This window comes from Aythya ferina (genome assembly GCF_964211825.1).
Source record: "Aythya ferina genome assembly, chromosome: Z".
Classification (NCBI taxonomy): Eukaryota; Metazoa; Chordata; class Aves; order Anseriformes; family Anatidae; genus Aythya; species Aythya ferina.
This window is the reverse complement of record NC_140299.1, coordinates 48,357,407-48,372,616: the sequence shown is the minus strand read 5'-3', so window position 1 is coordinate 48,372,616 and position 15,210 is coordinate 48,357,407. Positions and strand designations below refer to the sequence as shown.

At 34.3% G+C, this 15,210-nt stretch overlaps 1 protein-coding gene across 7 annotated transcripts in view; it reads left to right on the top strand.

Moving 5' to 3' along the window:
- ROR2 (receptor tyrosine kinase like orphan receptor 2) overlaps window positions 1-15,210 on the top strand; it is a 149,424-nt gene that overhangs the window by 110,963 nt on the left and 23,251 nt on the right. For all 7 annotated transcript variants that reach the window (XM_084504410.1, XM_084504404.1, XM_084504406.1 and 4 more), the window contains exons 3-4: window positions 3,657-3,944; window positions 5,075-5,105. In XM_084504410.1, coding sequence (XP_084360536.1) covers window positions 3,657-3,944; window positions 5,075-5,105 — 319 coding nt within the window. The remainder of the gene's footprint in view (window positions 1-3,656; window positions 3,945-5,074; window positions 5,106-15,210) is intronic.

Below are 15,210 nucleotides of genomic sequence, written 5' to 3'. Positions count from 1 at the left end.
AAGGAAATAGAATTGTTTCTAACATGACATTTACAAGTTTAGTAATGCTTGTTTTGCACATAGCGAGCCCAAACCATTTTATAGAGAATATTTATTCTTTGTTTCATTATTCATTCATTTCACTATTAAAACAGACAAATTAATCTGTTTAGGTTTTAAAAATCTCTAGTTGTCTGTTACAGAACAAAGAATATAGAACACATATTAAATAAAATATAAGTCCTAGTGTTATCATGTTTCATTTTCCTCTGTACTTGTCCAAATGAATGTTTACTTATTAAGAGAGAGAGCTACATTGAAAAAGTTTGCTTTTAATGTTTTTAGGATACCATTTTAGTCTGGGAACCAGTTTGTTTTTTCTCCAAATCATTGTATCAAGCTGGCATACACACAATATTTGTGGTGTGCCCTACATCACAAAAAGTAACTGCTAATTATCACCACAGAAATTAAATAAGGAAAATGTTCTTAAGAATATGGTTGGTAAAATTTTCCACTTTGTTTGAAAGATTTGTAATTTGCGGTTGTCTAAATTGGATGCCAAATAACAGGGCAGTATATGAAATGCTGCCCACTCTTCCATACAATCACTTCAGATTCAGTAAGTATATAAATCCCAGACTTCAGCATTATTTCTCAAAGAGAAAATGAACCTAGCAAACAGAGTGTACACTTCAGGGTACTTTCATAAGCAGTGGATAGGCCTTCATGTTGCCCTTAATGCACCTAAGCTTTTCCACAGAACTTTGAAAAAAACAGGAGTGCTTCGGTAGGTTAAAATATTTATTACTTGATTTGTAATAACAGGGTAATTTAAAACACTGCACAAAACAAAATTGGCAGGAGGAGTAATGAACTAAAGCCAAATTTTGACCTGCAGGAAATGGATTCAGTTACACTGACTTCAGGGGAAGTGCATCTAATCACACTGGGTCTGAATTAGTCCGTAAATCTTTGGCATTGCTTTTAGTGGTAATAGTTTTGTTCTCATTATTAATGGGATCTGATTCATAAATTCATATGAAATATTTTGTTTTAAAAGCTATAGACCAAATTGCTTCCCATAGTAATTTTAGTTTAATTGGAATAACAGGAAGGTGTTTTGTGGATTTAGTCTTGAATTAATAAAAAATCTTGATCTTAATAAGTAAATTTAACATCTATTTTCAGCTGAATTAATTTAAATATAATATCCATAGCTAACCTCAGCTGAAGACTCAACCCAGGTCATTTTAAGTCAGGAAAAGTGAAATAGAGATAAGTGGTTAAGCAAGCTATAAGATGGCCAATGATGCAAAAGCTGACAAATAGCTCAAGAATGTTGTAGGCTTCTCACATTCCTCTGTGTTAAGGACAAAAATTGTACTCCAAAACCACAGTGACTGTCAGCTTACAGTACCTGAATTGGCCCCATAATTATGGAAAGCATCCTCTCTGCCTCTCTCACTTCATAGGAATCAGGAGATCAGGAGCAGCTCTGAGCTAAGTGACTACCTCTGTGCTGGCTCCATGTTGGAAGTGGTCAAGCCTCTCCTCCAAAAGGTTCTTAAAACTCCTTCAAGTCCCTTGTATAGGCCACCCTGGCAGACACAGTTTATTCAGGCCACCCTGGCAGACACAGTACTACTGCTCACTTGAGTTGGTGCTCTCATGGCCCTATGTTGTGGCTCCGGTCTTCCACCAAACAACTTACTGTCACTGACATGACTGGATGTCATTGCACTTCCTCAGTGTCCCACCCCCTCCTTTTTTTTTTTTTTTTTTTTTTTTTTTTTTAAGAATTAGTTGATTTTTTTTCTATTTACTTTTCCACTTCTTTTCATAAATTGCTTCTTCTAACTCAATTGTTTTTTATTGACTATGGCAACTCTTTTTCAAACATATTTCAAATTAATGCAAACTGATTTATCTTCTTGCCTGTATACTCTGCCTCAACTTTCACAGTTTGAAAATAAGCTACATAAGGATTATGAAAAAGTAGCAAAATAAATATTTATATTCTTTAAATAATGAGTAAAAGTGAAACAGGCATGGAAATTCCTTTTCTTCTTGGGGGGGGGAGCGGGGGGGGACGACAGGACAGGACCTTGCTTACATTCTTTCTTACAGTAATTTGATTTTCCGTTACCTGCCAGAATGTCATCCTCGTTATTCCAACTCTGCAGCTGTGAAATGTAACCGTAAGTGACAAGAAATCCTAAACAAGACCCAGCAGAAAGCATTCATATATCTCCCCCACATTTTCTTCCTTTTTTTTTTTTTTTTTAAAATATGTTTTGTGTTCTGTCAAAATGTTTTAAAGACCACTAAGGAATAGTAGGCTAACAATAGGGAAAATTGATGTAAGATTGCAGACAGAATAATCTATCATTTTATAAGCAAAATGATAACAAACTAAATTTTCTTAAGTTTGTAATGTTATGTAGAGATTATGTATTTAGATCTTACTTCATTTTCTGTTTACTGACATACTAAATTCACACTTGCCTACGTTGTATTTTCATACTGGAAAACAGGAATTCTTTTGAAATGCCAATTGTATAGAACAATGCAATACTTGGTAAAACCCATTTTTTCAGCAAAAATTGGTTTTCTAAATTCTTTGTATTCTGATGTTTCTACTGCCACTTGTTTCTTTTCCAGTGTTACCCCTAGCCATTAGAGAGGAACTGATTTTCATGGTTATGTCAAATGTAAATCAAAGCAGAGCATCAATTTTCTTAAAGGTATTTCAGGAATTAGACTGAGAATGTTGAGTGCTGCATTCTGGTGTTAGATTCCTGTACAGTGATATGCTATTTCCTAGTTAGACAATTGAAAAATAATCTAACTGATAGGAAATAGCACATATGGACATGCGTTAAAGTTACTTTTTTATTTGGATCTAACTGACACAAAAGTGAAGTGCAATATGAAGTATACGTAATGCTCGGCATCTAGGTAAATTCGTGAAAGGAAACATGAACATGACAGATGAATACTTTTCTCACTTGTTTTGACAATCTCATTATTATTTCAGTGGAATCGAATGCTTTCAATGTGTGATGCACTTCAGTTGCAGGACTTCTAATGCCAAAACAAATTTTAAAGCAATAAGCTACAGAATTTATGGTTACCATTTTTTTTCACATCGTTCTTCTGTCAATTATTCCATTTATCGCTTGAGATCACCAATACAGCATACAGCCTTCTTGACAAGCCCTTTGCTTTCAGCAAACAACAAGTTAGTGATTTTAGTTTTCATTTATAAAATTAAAATCCGCAATATCTGTTTACTCAATATACATACAAACCTTTCTTTGTCCATTTTAGCGCTATTTTGGGACTTGAAAAAAAAAAAAGGCAGCCTATTGTCAATTTAAAAATATATCTTCAAAGTAGGTGAAAGGAGATAGAAATGTAATGGTACTAACTCATATTTGACCTGCATAGTTACCTGCAGACAAACCTGAAGTCAATCACAAAAGACAAATTGGAGTGTGACGCTATTCTTTATCTAGGACAGTGAACTGTATATTTATTTGTTTATCTGTTTGTATATCCTTGAAAGAAAGCTGAAACTGTTTCCAAGATCCACGCATAAAAATATGCCTTTGGGTAGTCTTTTATCCCAACTCATGTGAAGTTTGATCTTTTCTGACCTCTTACCCTTACAGGTTACTTTCTGACCTTTTTGGAACCAGTAAACAATATCACTGTAGTCCAGGGGCAAACAGCAATCCTCCACTGCAAGGTAGCAGGAAATCCATCTCCAAATGTCAGATGGCTAAAAAATGATGCTCCCGTGGTGCAGGAGCCAAGACGTATCATCATAAGAAAAACAGATTATGGTTCACGTCTGAGAATCCAGGATCTCGATACCACGGATACAGGATACTACCAGTGTGTGGCTTCCAATGGGATGAAGACGATAACTGCAACAGGAGTGTTGTTTGTAAGGCTTGGTGAGTTCCTGGCTTATATAATTGCTCAGACTACTTTATTGGCTAGGTATTAGTTTTCACAATAGCCTAATGAGAAATGAATATGATGTTTTAAGAATTCTCAGCAATGAAAAGAAATAAATAAAGCCATTGCCAGGGGCCTCTCCCCCATCGCAGAACGTCATGGTTGAACTCAATACCCATTCACCAGTAATAAAAGAAAGTAAATACAGATGGAAAAGTCTGTAAATATGTAGCGAAGAAAAAATTTTAAGTGCCAGAATAATGTATGAAATGGTAACATTTCATTGTCTGAAGTTTTCACTTTAATGCTGAGCACAGATCACTTAAAAAAAAAAAAAAAAAAAAAAACACACACAAAAACAAAAAACAAAAAACCCTGCTTCTCTTCAGTGTTGGTTTTTGTTTCCTTGTGATGTTCAATAGCGCTGTACCTATCTTTGTGAAATACCATGTTGGTACTGCTACTTGAAAACTGGCCTCAAAGTCTGCCCTTTGAGAACAGACCTGCTGTGTCTAACTACACTTTCAAAAAGTACTTTTGTTGTTTTTTGAAGATTTGATCATTCAGTTTGCTAGCAAAGGTTTTATTTATTTGTTTTGCTTGTAAGTGTTTCTGACGTAGTGAAAAATTAATTCAAGACGTTTTCCTAAAATGTATTCCAGTTTTATAATGATAATAACTTACTCCACAGTTTGTTTGTGGTGATTCATTAAGTGCTGGCTATCAGACCTTGTTCCCGTTGTGAGAAAGGTTAAGGGCATACCCTTGTCATACCATAAACTCTGATAGTAAGGCTCAGGTGAGGCTTAGTAAGAGGTAAGCAATGTGTCAAGATAACACATTGTCTTTTTAACAGCCTATATATTTATGGCAGCAGATATTTTCCAACAAAAAGTCCACTCAAGTTGCTGCCTGAACAGACAGAAAGAAGATTCATGTGATTTTTATTTGTGGTCTTGAAAATAGCAATATGTAATTATGTGCAGGAACCCAGAGGCTTTTGTTTGAATCTTGAGACAAACCCTCCTTAAAGAGACAGTTTGCTTTAGGTTGCTTTATTTTTATTTTTATGCCATTGTCCTTGAGCCAAACTTGCCAGCAATGTTTGTTTGTTTTATGTTTGCAGGTCCAACAAACAGCCCAAATCACAATCTTCAGTAAGTACATTTTGGAAAATTATTTAATGCACTCTGACCAATTTTGCTCTGTAAGAATTTGGTTCATAAACTCAGTAAACACTGCCTGCAACCACAGTATGTTTACTAAAAATATCTAATATGACTGAAATCTCACAGAATGACTGAAACCGTTTCTGACAGGAATAGCATTGTGTTACTGTGGGTTTGGGTTTGATCAAATATTCTCAAACAACTTCTTCTTGCTTATTTCATGTTTAAGACAATGAAAATACCACAGAGTCATGATGTTTGAACACTAATTGTTTACAGGGCATGCATGGGCTGGATGAGCGGTTGAAAATGAATGGGTAAAATGCTTAGGTTGCTGTGGTTGTAAATTTATCCATGTTATACTATTATAGTTTGAAAAGTCAGATAAAACAAAACTAGAATCCTCTCTTTGCACAGTTAGATAACCTCTATTTGTTAGTGTCATTTTGACTTTAATAGTTACTGGCTGATTTTTCATAGTTGTACTTAGTTGTTCACTTGCAGATCTAATCTCATCTTTATGACTGGCTCAGCTCTATGTATTCTGCTTTATCTATTAGTTTTAATTTAAATAATACATATTGTGTATTCTTAAGATAGATTCTGCAGCATATCAATTAATGGCATATGGAATGCAACAAGGCCTTTTTATGCGTTAGTTTCATAAAGTTACAGTTGGAATTAAGTAATTAAAAATAAGGATAAAAGTGAATTTGTAAAGATGCATGGATGTTTTTAAGACATACATAACTGGTCAGTGCTTGAGACCACTGAACTGCCTTGAGTGGAAATTCCTTAAATTGCTGCAGTGGACTGACCACCACAGCACCCATTTTATAGATACTTTACTCAATAATCTTACATGTATAAAAATAATAACACATAGTACACATTCTTGTACTTTATATATGCACAGAATGTGCAAATTAATTTAAAGGATTTCAGCATTGTAAAGATTTCACAACGTTTAATATTTTTCTTAAAATTGATTGCTAACGATTGAAGATTAAAAACAGCTGTTCAAGACAGCATACCAAAAAAAAAAAAGTAATAATTTCTGGAACCACTGAAATCCTATTTAAGATTATACAGCACTTTAAAAAACTGTTATGCACCTGCTCTACAAAAGGTAAAATAGTGAGATGCCAGGAAGCCATCCAATCTTTTACAGGTTTGGAAAGCAGAGACTGGTACAAGAGAGAAACTAAAATATGCATAGTGAAGCACTGAACTGAAGTTCAAAAACAGTTCTTGAACACAGTTGAAGAGTAGTGAGATCTCAGAATAAGGTGAAAGGCTGGGAACCAGGTTTTACTTTGATTCCTGTTGTGTTATTAAGCAAATAATTAATATTATTTCTTTTGGTTTCTCTAATACCGTATCATTCGACCTCTTTTCCTGCACTGAGCATTGCCTTGTTAATATTTTACATATATCAACATAATTTAAAAACTAAAACACACACTGTTAAAATGAAAAAATAAAATAAAATATGAGACACAGAATTCTTGGTTTTGTGCCCACTAAAAGGATAAGTGGATTAATGTTTCTTAGATATCTTTAATTCTCGCTTTACCTAGCTTTTGAACACTGTTATTTAACCTTCACTGTTTTTCAACTATATGTTAAAATAAAGGAATAAACAACTTTATTTCATATGGTTCTGGAACTGTCTTAGGATTAGGACACCCCTAAGTTAGTCCTGTACCAATGGTACAAGGGGTGAACCTGGAAGTAGTAGCTTTCCATCATCTTTTTGGGCTTGCCATTGGAAATGTAATGAAGAGTACAGTACTGGTAGATTATTTATTTATTTATTTTGCATATCTGCTAGATTGAAGAGAAAGCTGAAACTTGAGAAAAGCAGTCTGAGATCAAAGGTCAAGAGAGAAATCTTGAGGGACTTGGCAATGGAAGTCCAGGAACTTTGGGGGATTACAGATTTTTACCTCATTTAATACCTGCCCCTATTTAAATTATTTGCACCTTTCTACATAATCAGGTTTTGTCCACCTTTCCAAAATCCTTATCCTCCTTTTATATTACTTTTTGTTCCTTTTTTTTTTTTTTTTTTTTTAATTCCCATGTTCACCAACTCCTGCCTAGTATTGCAAATAAAATGCTGTAATTTGACAGTGTTATTTCTCCTCTTTTCAGAAACTATGTTATCATTATTGCTGTTGTTTCTAATGAATATTTTGTATAACATTGTGCAGGTCAACTTGTAAGCCAGAATCAAGTAAAAGGGAAAAAGATGAATGAAATACCAAACTGCTTGGAAGGGTCTGGTGTGGAACAAAGGGCTCTTTCTGTTTGCTGGCTGTGCAGCACAGTCTCGTGTTGAACCACCTGAGTTCCGTTTCTCCTGGCATTAATGCTTCCAAAGAGACATGCTTCAGTGAAAGTACTGAAACCTAAAACCATTGTATCTTGTTTTAAAACTATACCTAATGAATTATTAAGGGATAAAAAACTTTACCTATACAGATAACATCTAGCAAGGTATTTTTATATAATCCATGTGTTCTGCTGTGGATTTTTAAAAGCTATCTAGCAACTAAGAATTGCTGCAGATCAAATGTGCATTATGCAGCTAGATTCACCAGTGCAAAAAAGGGCCTTGACTGTTCGCTAGTGATGTTGAGAGATTTCTGTACTTCATTACTTTATTTATCAAAAGTATTAAAATTATTGAAAGTATTAATAGCTACTACGAATTAATTTATAAATGAAATAAAATCGAAACGCTACCAAAAAACTAGGCTCTGCCCAAAGGGACATGCTACTAGTGGACACTAGTGGACATTTCTGCCACAGGACGAGACAGCAGGGTGAATCCTTTCTCTCCCTGCGTAACATTTTCATATTTTGTATCATTAACATTATTCACTTTTTCCCTTGTGAAGAGAGATGTCCTGTCCATTCAGAAAAGTATGAATGAGAGGAAATAAAATAATTGGGTAGTAAATACCAGAGAATGGTACTTTAGAATAGTTTACAATTAGGCAATGAATGTTAATCTCTTGAATTCTGAGGGTAGGAAAGCAGAAACAGCTGCCTTTCCTTCCAGAGATACTGCTCTTACAAGATAATGTCATTTTAAAGAGACTGTGTTCTCTAGTTTAAGTTATTTTTCTATTGAATAGTTAGATTGAATTTTATCCATTAGGCAAATTCCTGATTTGAAGCCGAGTTTCCTCACATAGGCCATGACTGTAGTGGAACCACCCTGAAGGGGATTTGGGATAGAAGATACCTGACAGTCTGTTGGCTCTAAGGTCCTCTGGAAAATCTGATAAGGTTTCAGGGAACTAGGCTTTCTAAGTATGAAAATTCACTTTTTTTTTCTTTATTGAACACTGAGATCGGTTCTGAATTTTCAGTTACCAGTGCCTGTATGCTGAATACTTATAAAGAGAAATAGGTGGGAAGAAATACAGTCATCAAGTAGAAGTTGCTGTCAGTTCAGGGAGGAATTTTTTAGGTACTAACCATTCAGAACAACCTTGCATTGCTCACATGCCTTGTTTTATTCATGTAGTCTGGGACAATAATTAGAATTTTAAAATTCAGTCCACTGAAGAAAAATGTGAAAAGAAGTGTAGTCAAGAAAAAAATAGTTCTTTCAAATGATGAAAAATAAAAGGATGAAAAAGAAAACTTCCTTTTCTTTGAGTGGCAAAAACTCTTTTCTAGTCTCAGTGCAGTTCACACACTAATAGCATTTTTAATCTTGTAAATCATGTGAGATTTTTCTTAAAATTCACATAAACAGATGTTTTAATACCTAATACAAGGCTATTTCAACTCAGAATTTACAGTGTTTATTCAGGTCCATTAGGACCAGGTGTTCAAAGACGGGCTTCCTCCAGAATGACATGCATGCCTCTTGTTTCAGCAAAATATACACTTGGAAGAGATGTCCATATTTGAGGTCTATATGTTTTTCTATTATGCTTGTGGTAACATCTTGAAGTTACAGAATAAGCACATACTTTGTGTTCTGCTTTCCTGTTTTAATCAAGGAAGAAGAAGGATATTGTGATTAAAACACTGGACTGTAATTTTAGAGGTCTGGATTTAATTTCTGGCTGTGCTCCTGTCTCCATATGTGATTGCAGCAGGTTGTTTAACCTTTGTCTCTCCATTTCTTGTACATCAAATGGAGATGGGCAATCTTGGGAATTCTGTGCTTTCCACTGTTATGTGATCAGATCACTTCAAAACATTTAGGGTGCATTCTCTCCCCCAAAAGCAAGGAATGTTACTCCTATTTTGCAAATGAGGAACCAAGGCACAGTTTATTTCAGGCTGGTCTACATTAAACAGCATGTGTTTGCCTTGGCAGATTTCCTGGCTTCCTGACAATCCAATTTGGGGATCTGGCTGGAACATGCTGCAGTTCCTTTCTAGCCCCTGTGTGTCAGTTTCCTTTTTAATTTCAAGGTTGGAGGGGAGGCTATATTTCACCCTGGTGTGGAGTTAGGACTCTTATCATGGAATTTTGATCCACTGTCTCAGATCTGCTACTTGGCCCATCAGTTTAAATGTTCTTTGAGCCAATTTGTGCAGGCTGAGACAGGAAATTTGTAGAGGAAGGAGAGAACTGAAATCAAGGCTTCAGTGAACCAGACGTCACAATTCTTCTTCATGCTGTTTTTCTCTCTTGTCTATTTTAGAATGTAAGTTTTTTTGGCATACTGTTTGATTTTTACTTTAGCTATGTAGTATCCTAGTAAGGCTCAAAATGTCTCACAAATAAATGCAAAACTGAAAATTTGGTCTGTCCAGAGCTGTAGCATACACTCAAAAGAAGTGTAGTCTGCTGTCTTATAATGGAAAGTGAGAAACTTTTATTCTAATCTTATGTTTGTGGCTTTGAAAAAAAAAAAAAATATATATATATATATATATATATTTCTTCTCATTAAAAACCTAGAGTATGTGTAATTCAAGGCAAGATTAAAGAGCAGTGGAAGTGCTGGTTTGAGTTGCTTTGTACCACACCAGATCCTGGCTTCTTCCCGCACTATGTTATTTTTTCAGCTTTAATTTTCCATTTAAATATTTTTCTAATCTTTAGTAAATAAATAATGAAGGACCTATGCATTTTGTTATTTAGTGATAGAAGTATAAATTCAATATGTACTTACAAAATTGACTGATTTAAACACCACGTGTGTATTTAACGTGCTTAGCACTGCGGAGTAGAAGCAGGCATCTATGGGCTAGGAAGCCTACTTTCTACTCTCCAGAGCAATGGTTAGTTTTTTTGCAGCCAAAAAGCTCTCTTATCAGTCAGGCTGTAAGGTGTGACTCTGAGAAATGCATGTACAACCAAGAGCCAAAACCTGTGTCTCTATATGTGCAACTTGTTATTTGAAGAAACTGTTTGTAAGTGGTAGTCTTTTCCTTTCCTTTTAAAGGAAACAAAGAATAAGGGAAATAAGATGACAGGGAACACTGAAAAAAGGTTAATATTTTGTTTCAATTGTTATGCCCACTAACCTGAATTATTCAGAACCACACCCCCCAAACAAAGGGATGCCAAGGATATGCAAAGGTGGTTAAAATTAGAGCTCTGTGTTACTATATAAATCAAATGCCCCTGAGCCCTTACAGTGTAATACAGCTGCTTTGTACTGAACGAGCCTGGTTGCAAAGCCAAGAAAGCATCCTTATGGAACTTCTTTGCTGTGGGACAAGCTTAGGAAGAGGCAATTAATTACACTTCTGTCTGCTTTTACTGTGAATCTAACATAGAGTTAAATCTGAGGGAGCACCTTGTCTCTTGTGAGTGGTACAGTCAAGATACTTTAAAATGGGTGGACCATGTAATGTAGCACATTAATGTAGTGCATACCACTTTGCTGTTATATATGGGGCTCCAGCACATAGTATACTAATGCACAAGATTTTTTTTTTCCTAAGAGTTGTGCTTTCAAAAATTTAGAATTTTAGCTTATAGGTACCCACCTACATAATTCAATGAAGCTGATGCTTTGTGTAAGGAGAATTTACCTGTAGAATGTGGACTGGGACAAACTCCTTTTTACTCTGTGGAGCAGTGGTCATGTTTCTTACAGCTAAGAGGCTATTTTATCAGTTGAGCTGTAAGGTGTGATTCTGAGATGTGCATGTACAGCCAAGAGCTGAATACAGCTCCAATTTTGTAAAAATGTGACCCCAACATGCCCTCTTCCAACAAATTCAAGATTAGCAACAGGTGCTTAGGTTTGGGCAGCTAAGAGAAACAATTTATATTAAACTACCAAAGAACTTGCAAGCAAAATAAGACATTTGTTGATCCTTTTAAAGATATACGTAAATTGATATTCAAAGTAGTAATGGCCCTTAGGCTTTTGGCAAGAAGCTACTGCAGCTGTTGGACATCCCTGATATAACCAGGCATCTTTAGTTTGTTTTGATTTTACTTCCTCTCTCTTTCCCTCCCCTTCTCTCCTTCGTTCAGAAGCTTAAATGGCTTTCAAAGTATTTATTGTATGTCCTACAAAAGGACAGTTATATGTCCCTGAGACTTCCTGTCAGCATTTGATGCCACACTGAGTATAATTAGTGTTCCTTAGGATACTGAATGGCTTCTAAGTGCATACATGAAAAGGGTGAATATTGTAGTTAGGCACAAAGGTAAAGGAACACTATTCTAATGAAAAGTAGGTAATTCAACAAAATGAGGTAATGTTGTAACACCATATCATAAATCATCCTTTCAATTTTTATGGCTTTATCGTTATTTTTTCCTTACTTTTGTATTATTTCATTCTCTGTTTCAGTCTGAAGGGGTCAAACTATAAATACAATTAATTCACTATACTTAAAAAAAGGTGAAACAGATGGTACAAAGTGATAAAATTTAAACATTTCCCTTCAAAACTAAATAACATCAGGTGTGATAGAAAACCTTTCTTTTATTCCTTTTTCAAAGAAATAGGAAAAAAAAAGTAGTAAGTAAACCTACCCTTTTAAATGTATACTTCTTTTGTAGAAGAAAATATGAAGTATTTGTGGTAATATTACTCTAAAAATAAAATTGCAAGAAATACATCTTACCAACAGTCTCCTCATAAAAGTCATTCATATTATTACATTTTTCATTTTGTTAAACCAGATAATAGTATAAAAGAGGAAAAGGATTGCTTTATGTGGGAGACAAACGACGTATAGTGTATCACAGGTTTTATACAGTAAATATAACTGTACATATAAATATAAATATAAATATAAATATAAATATAAATATATTTATATATAAATATAAAGTACATAGCTGTACTTTATACAATTTTATATAAAAACAAACTTCGTTTTTAAACATATGTGCTCACACACACAGGCACACTTTTTTCCCCCTAAAAAGAGTTCAATTTGCAAACCAAAAAGCATGTTGTCACCTCAACATGCTTTACGTCACATTTGGAAATCAGTCTCTTTAGTTCAATGGAATAGGTGTGTCTCCACAAGCTGACCTGCATGCAAAAATCCTGGTATTTTCATCTGACAATTTTACAAAAAACTTTTTTTTTTCTCTCTGCCAACAAAGTAGTTTCAGATTGCAAAGCAATGAGTGGATGGGCAAGGGAAATATGTGTAATGTTAATTTAAAAAGTTTCCCCCCAAACAAGAAAAGTCTGCCTCAGTAGGGAATGGTATAAGAAAATAGTTTCAAATGGGAACAAATCTATACTTTCAATAGGAAGAGTATAGACTGCTCTACTTTCTTCTGCAATAGATAACAGTTTAGTACATGCTACTTAAAAATATATTCTTAATAGTTTCAAGACTAGGCAGTGAGTGATAGCTTGTAAGCTTTCTGTCACTCAAACTGACAGATATACCAGTATTCACAGGATCTTAGTTTTCAAGCGTTAGGAACTAAATGTTAATGTGCTAATCTTAGGAGATATATTTGATCTGCCAATTGCATTTTCTTTAAATTTGTTTTGATTAATGAAAAGTTTGTTAACGTTAAGCCTGATTAAATTAATTTATGGAGCTGTGGTGCTGCTACAATTGCTACTCACATCCTATCAAGTTAATAATGTTTGTGTGGCATCTGAAAACAAATTGTAACTGGATTTTGAATGTGAACTATTTTGCTTTGCCTGAAATAAAAGACAGCATCCATTATTACATTTTTGGAAAATTTTGATTAAAAAAAAAAAAAAAAAGACATTAATCCATGGTAAGGATTAATGAGGAGAGCAGTGTCTTTAGAAATGAGTTGTGAAAAGCATTCAGTAAAAGGTTTTAAGTTCAAAGGAAGAAAAGTAAGGGGAAATTATCGTTTGGGATTGCATGAGAGCTGGGTGGATACACAGGCTTCCCAGCAGTTTTGGGTTCTGTGAGGTGCCGTGTGAATGGTAGGCCAAATGCTGCTCATTTCTACCCTTTTCTAGTGGCTGGGGTAGAGGACCCTGTTTCTATTTTTCTTCTTAAGAACTCCAGAGGCTTTGATTGAAACTGGCATAGAATTTCCTGTGTAGAAAAAGATCATTTTCCTAATCTGGAAAAACAACAACAACAACAACAAACAATTCCATTATGTGGAATTATGACGACACACCAGAATTATCTCATGAGGTCTGGATTCCTTAGCCAGATCTTGGTCCCACCCAGATCTTGGTCACTGGAGCCAGCCAATGGATGGAAAGCTGTAATAATAGGCCGCTGTCTTCAAACTAGATCAGCCCAGAACAGGCGATACTTATATGTTGACAGAAAGGAATGGCAAGGCACAAAAAATATTAGGTTTTACTTCAAGACTGTGGAGGACTGTAGGCACTTCTACTAGTAGCCCCTTTTCATACCCCCAACCTTAAGTGCCAGCCCTGACATGGGTGCCAAACAATTTTATTTTCTCATGCAGATTGGCAAAGCATGCTGTAGATTGGGTATTTAGAGAATTTATCAGCTGAAGACTCATAGACTGGGCTGAGCACATGAAGATGGAAATGACACAAAAAAATAGACAAATTTGGCTAGTGTTTCATTGGAACAGCAAAGGCAAGCCCCAGCAAGTCTCAGGTGTCTGTTAATAGCACAGGAACAAAATGGCTGCCTTTTTCTTGTATTGGTTTTGGTTTGGTTTGGTTTGTGGTTTTATTTATTTATATTTTTTTTTAAAGAGAAAAATGACAATTTTCTCAGGACTCATTTTCTGAAACACCTGAACCATGTCTTTTAAGGTTGGAAAAAAAAATAGCTTTGGTCTTGGGAAAATTTCAGCTCCAATATATTCTGTGAAGTAAAGAGCAGCTATGAAAATAGCCTCTAGCACTGGGATGTGTTCTCAAAGTGTAACTTTCAGTAATGTTGCCTACAATATATAGTTCTTATTGCATCTATAAAAAAATAATAATAATAATCTAACAAGTATTTCATGTTAAGAATTTCATATTAATGCTTACATGCTTTAAAGAAATCACTTACCTCATGCTGGAGTTTTTTGATAAGCAGAATAATAGTCTTTTTTGCCTAAGACTGGAAAAATTATTGTGAAACTGCTATTTCAATATTGTAAGATTATAAATAGTTATGTTTCTGTAGTTTTAATAAAAATGAACTGTGAAGGACTTTGAAGATGAACACTTTCATGTTCATATAATTATGTAATCTTGAATTTATAGCTGATGCTATGATAATTTCTGGCTGTTTTACAAAGTTCTCTGCTATCAGACATATAATCTCTGTGTTAGCTGAAATAGCAAAACCACTTTTGTTATGTTTAAAAAAAAAAAAAAAAAAAGGAAAGAAAAAAATTACACCCGTATGGTTCCTTTCATTTTTGGATTTGCTCTGATATTTTTATAAAGGATCACTTTTTTAGGGATAAAGTTCAATATTGAATTCTGAAATAATTTTTAAATAAAATATATTTAAAACCATTCTTAAAAAAAAAAAAAAGTTTGTACTTTTTTAATTAAAAAGCTAAGAAGGACTTTACAGAAAACTGTTATATCCCAACATTCAAGAAAAAAAAAAAAAAGTATTTCATTTGTTTGTTTTGTCCTTTTTGTTTTGTTTTGTTGTTTTTGTTTTGTTTAAAATTTTTAAAATATTTTAAACTATTCCA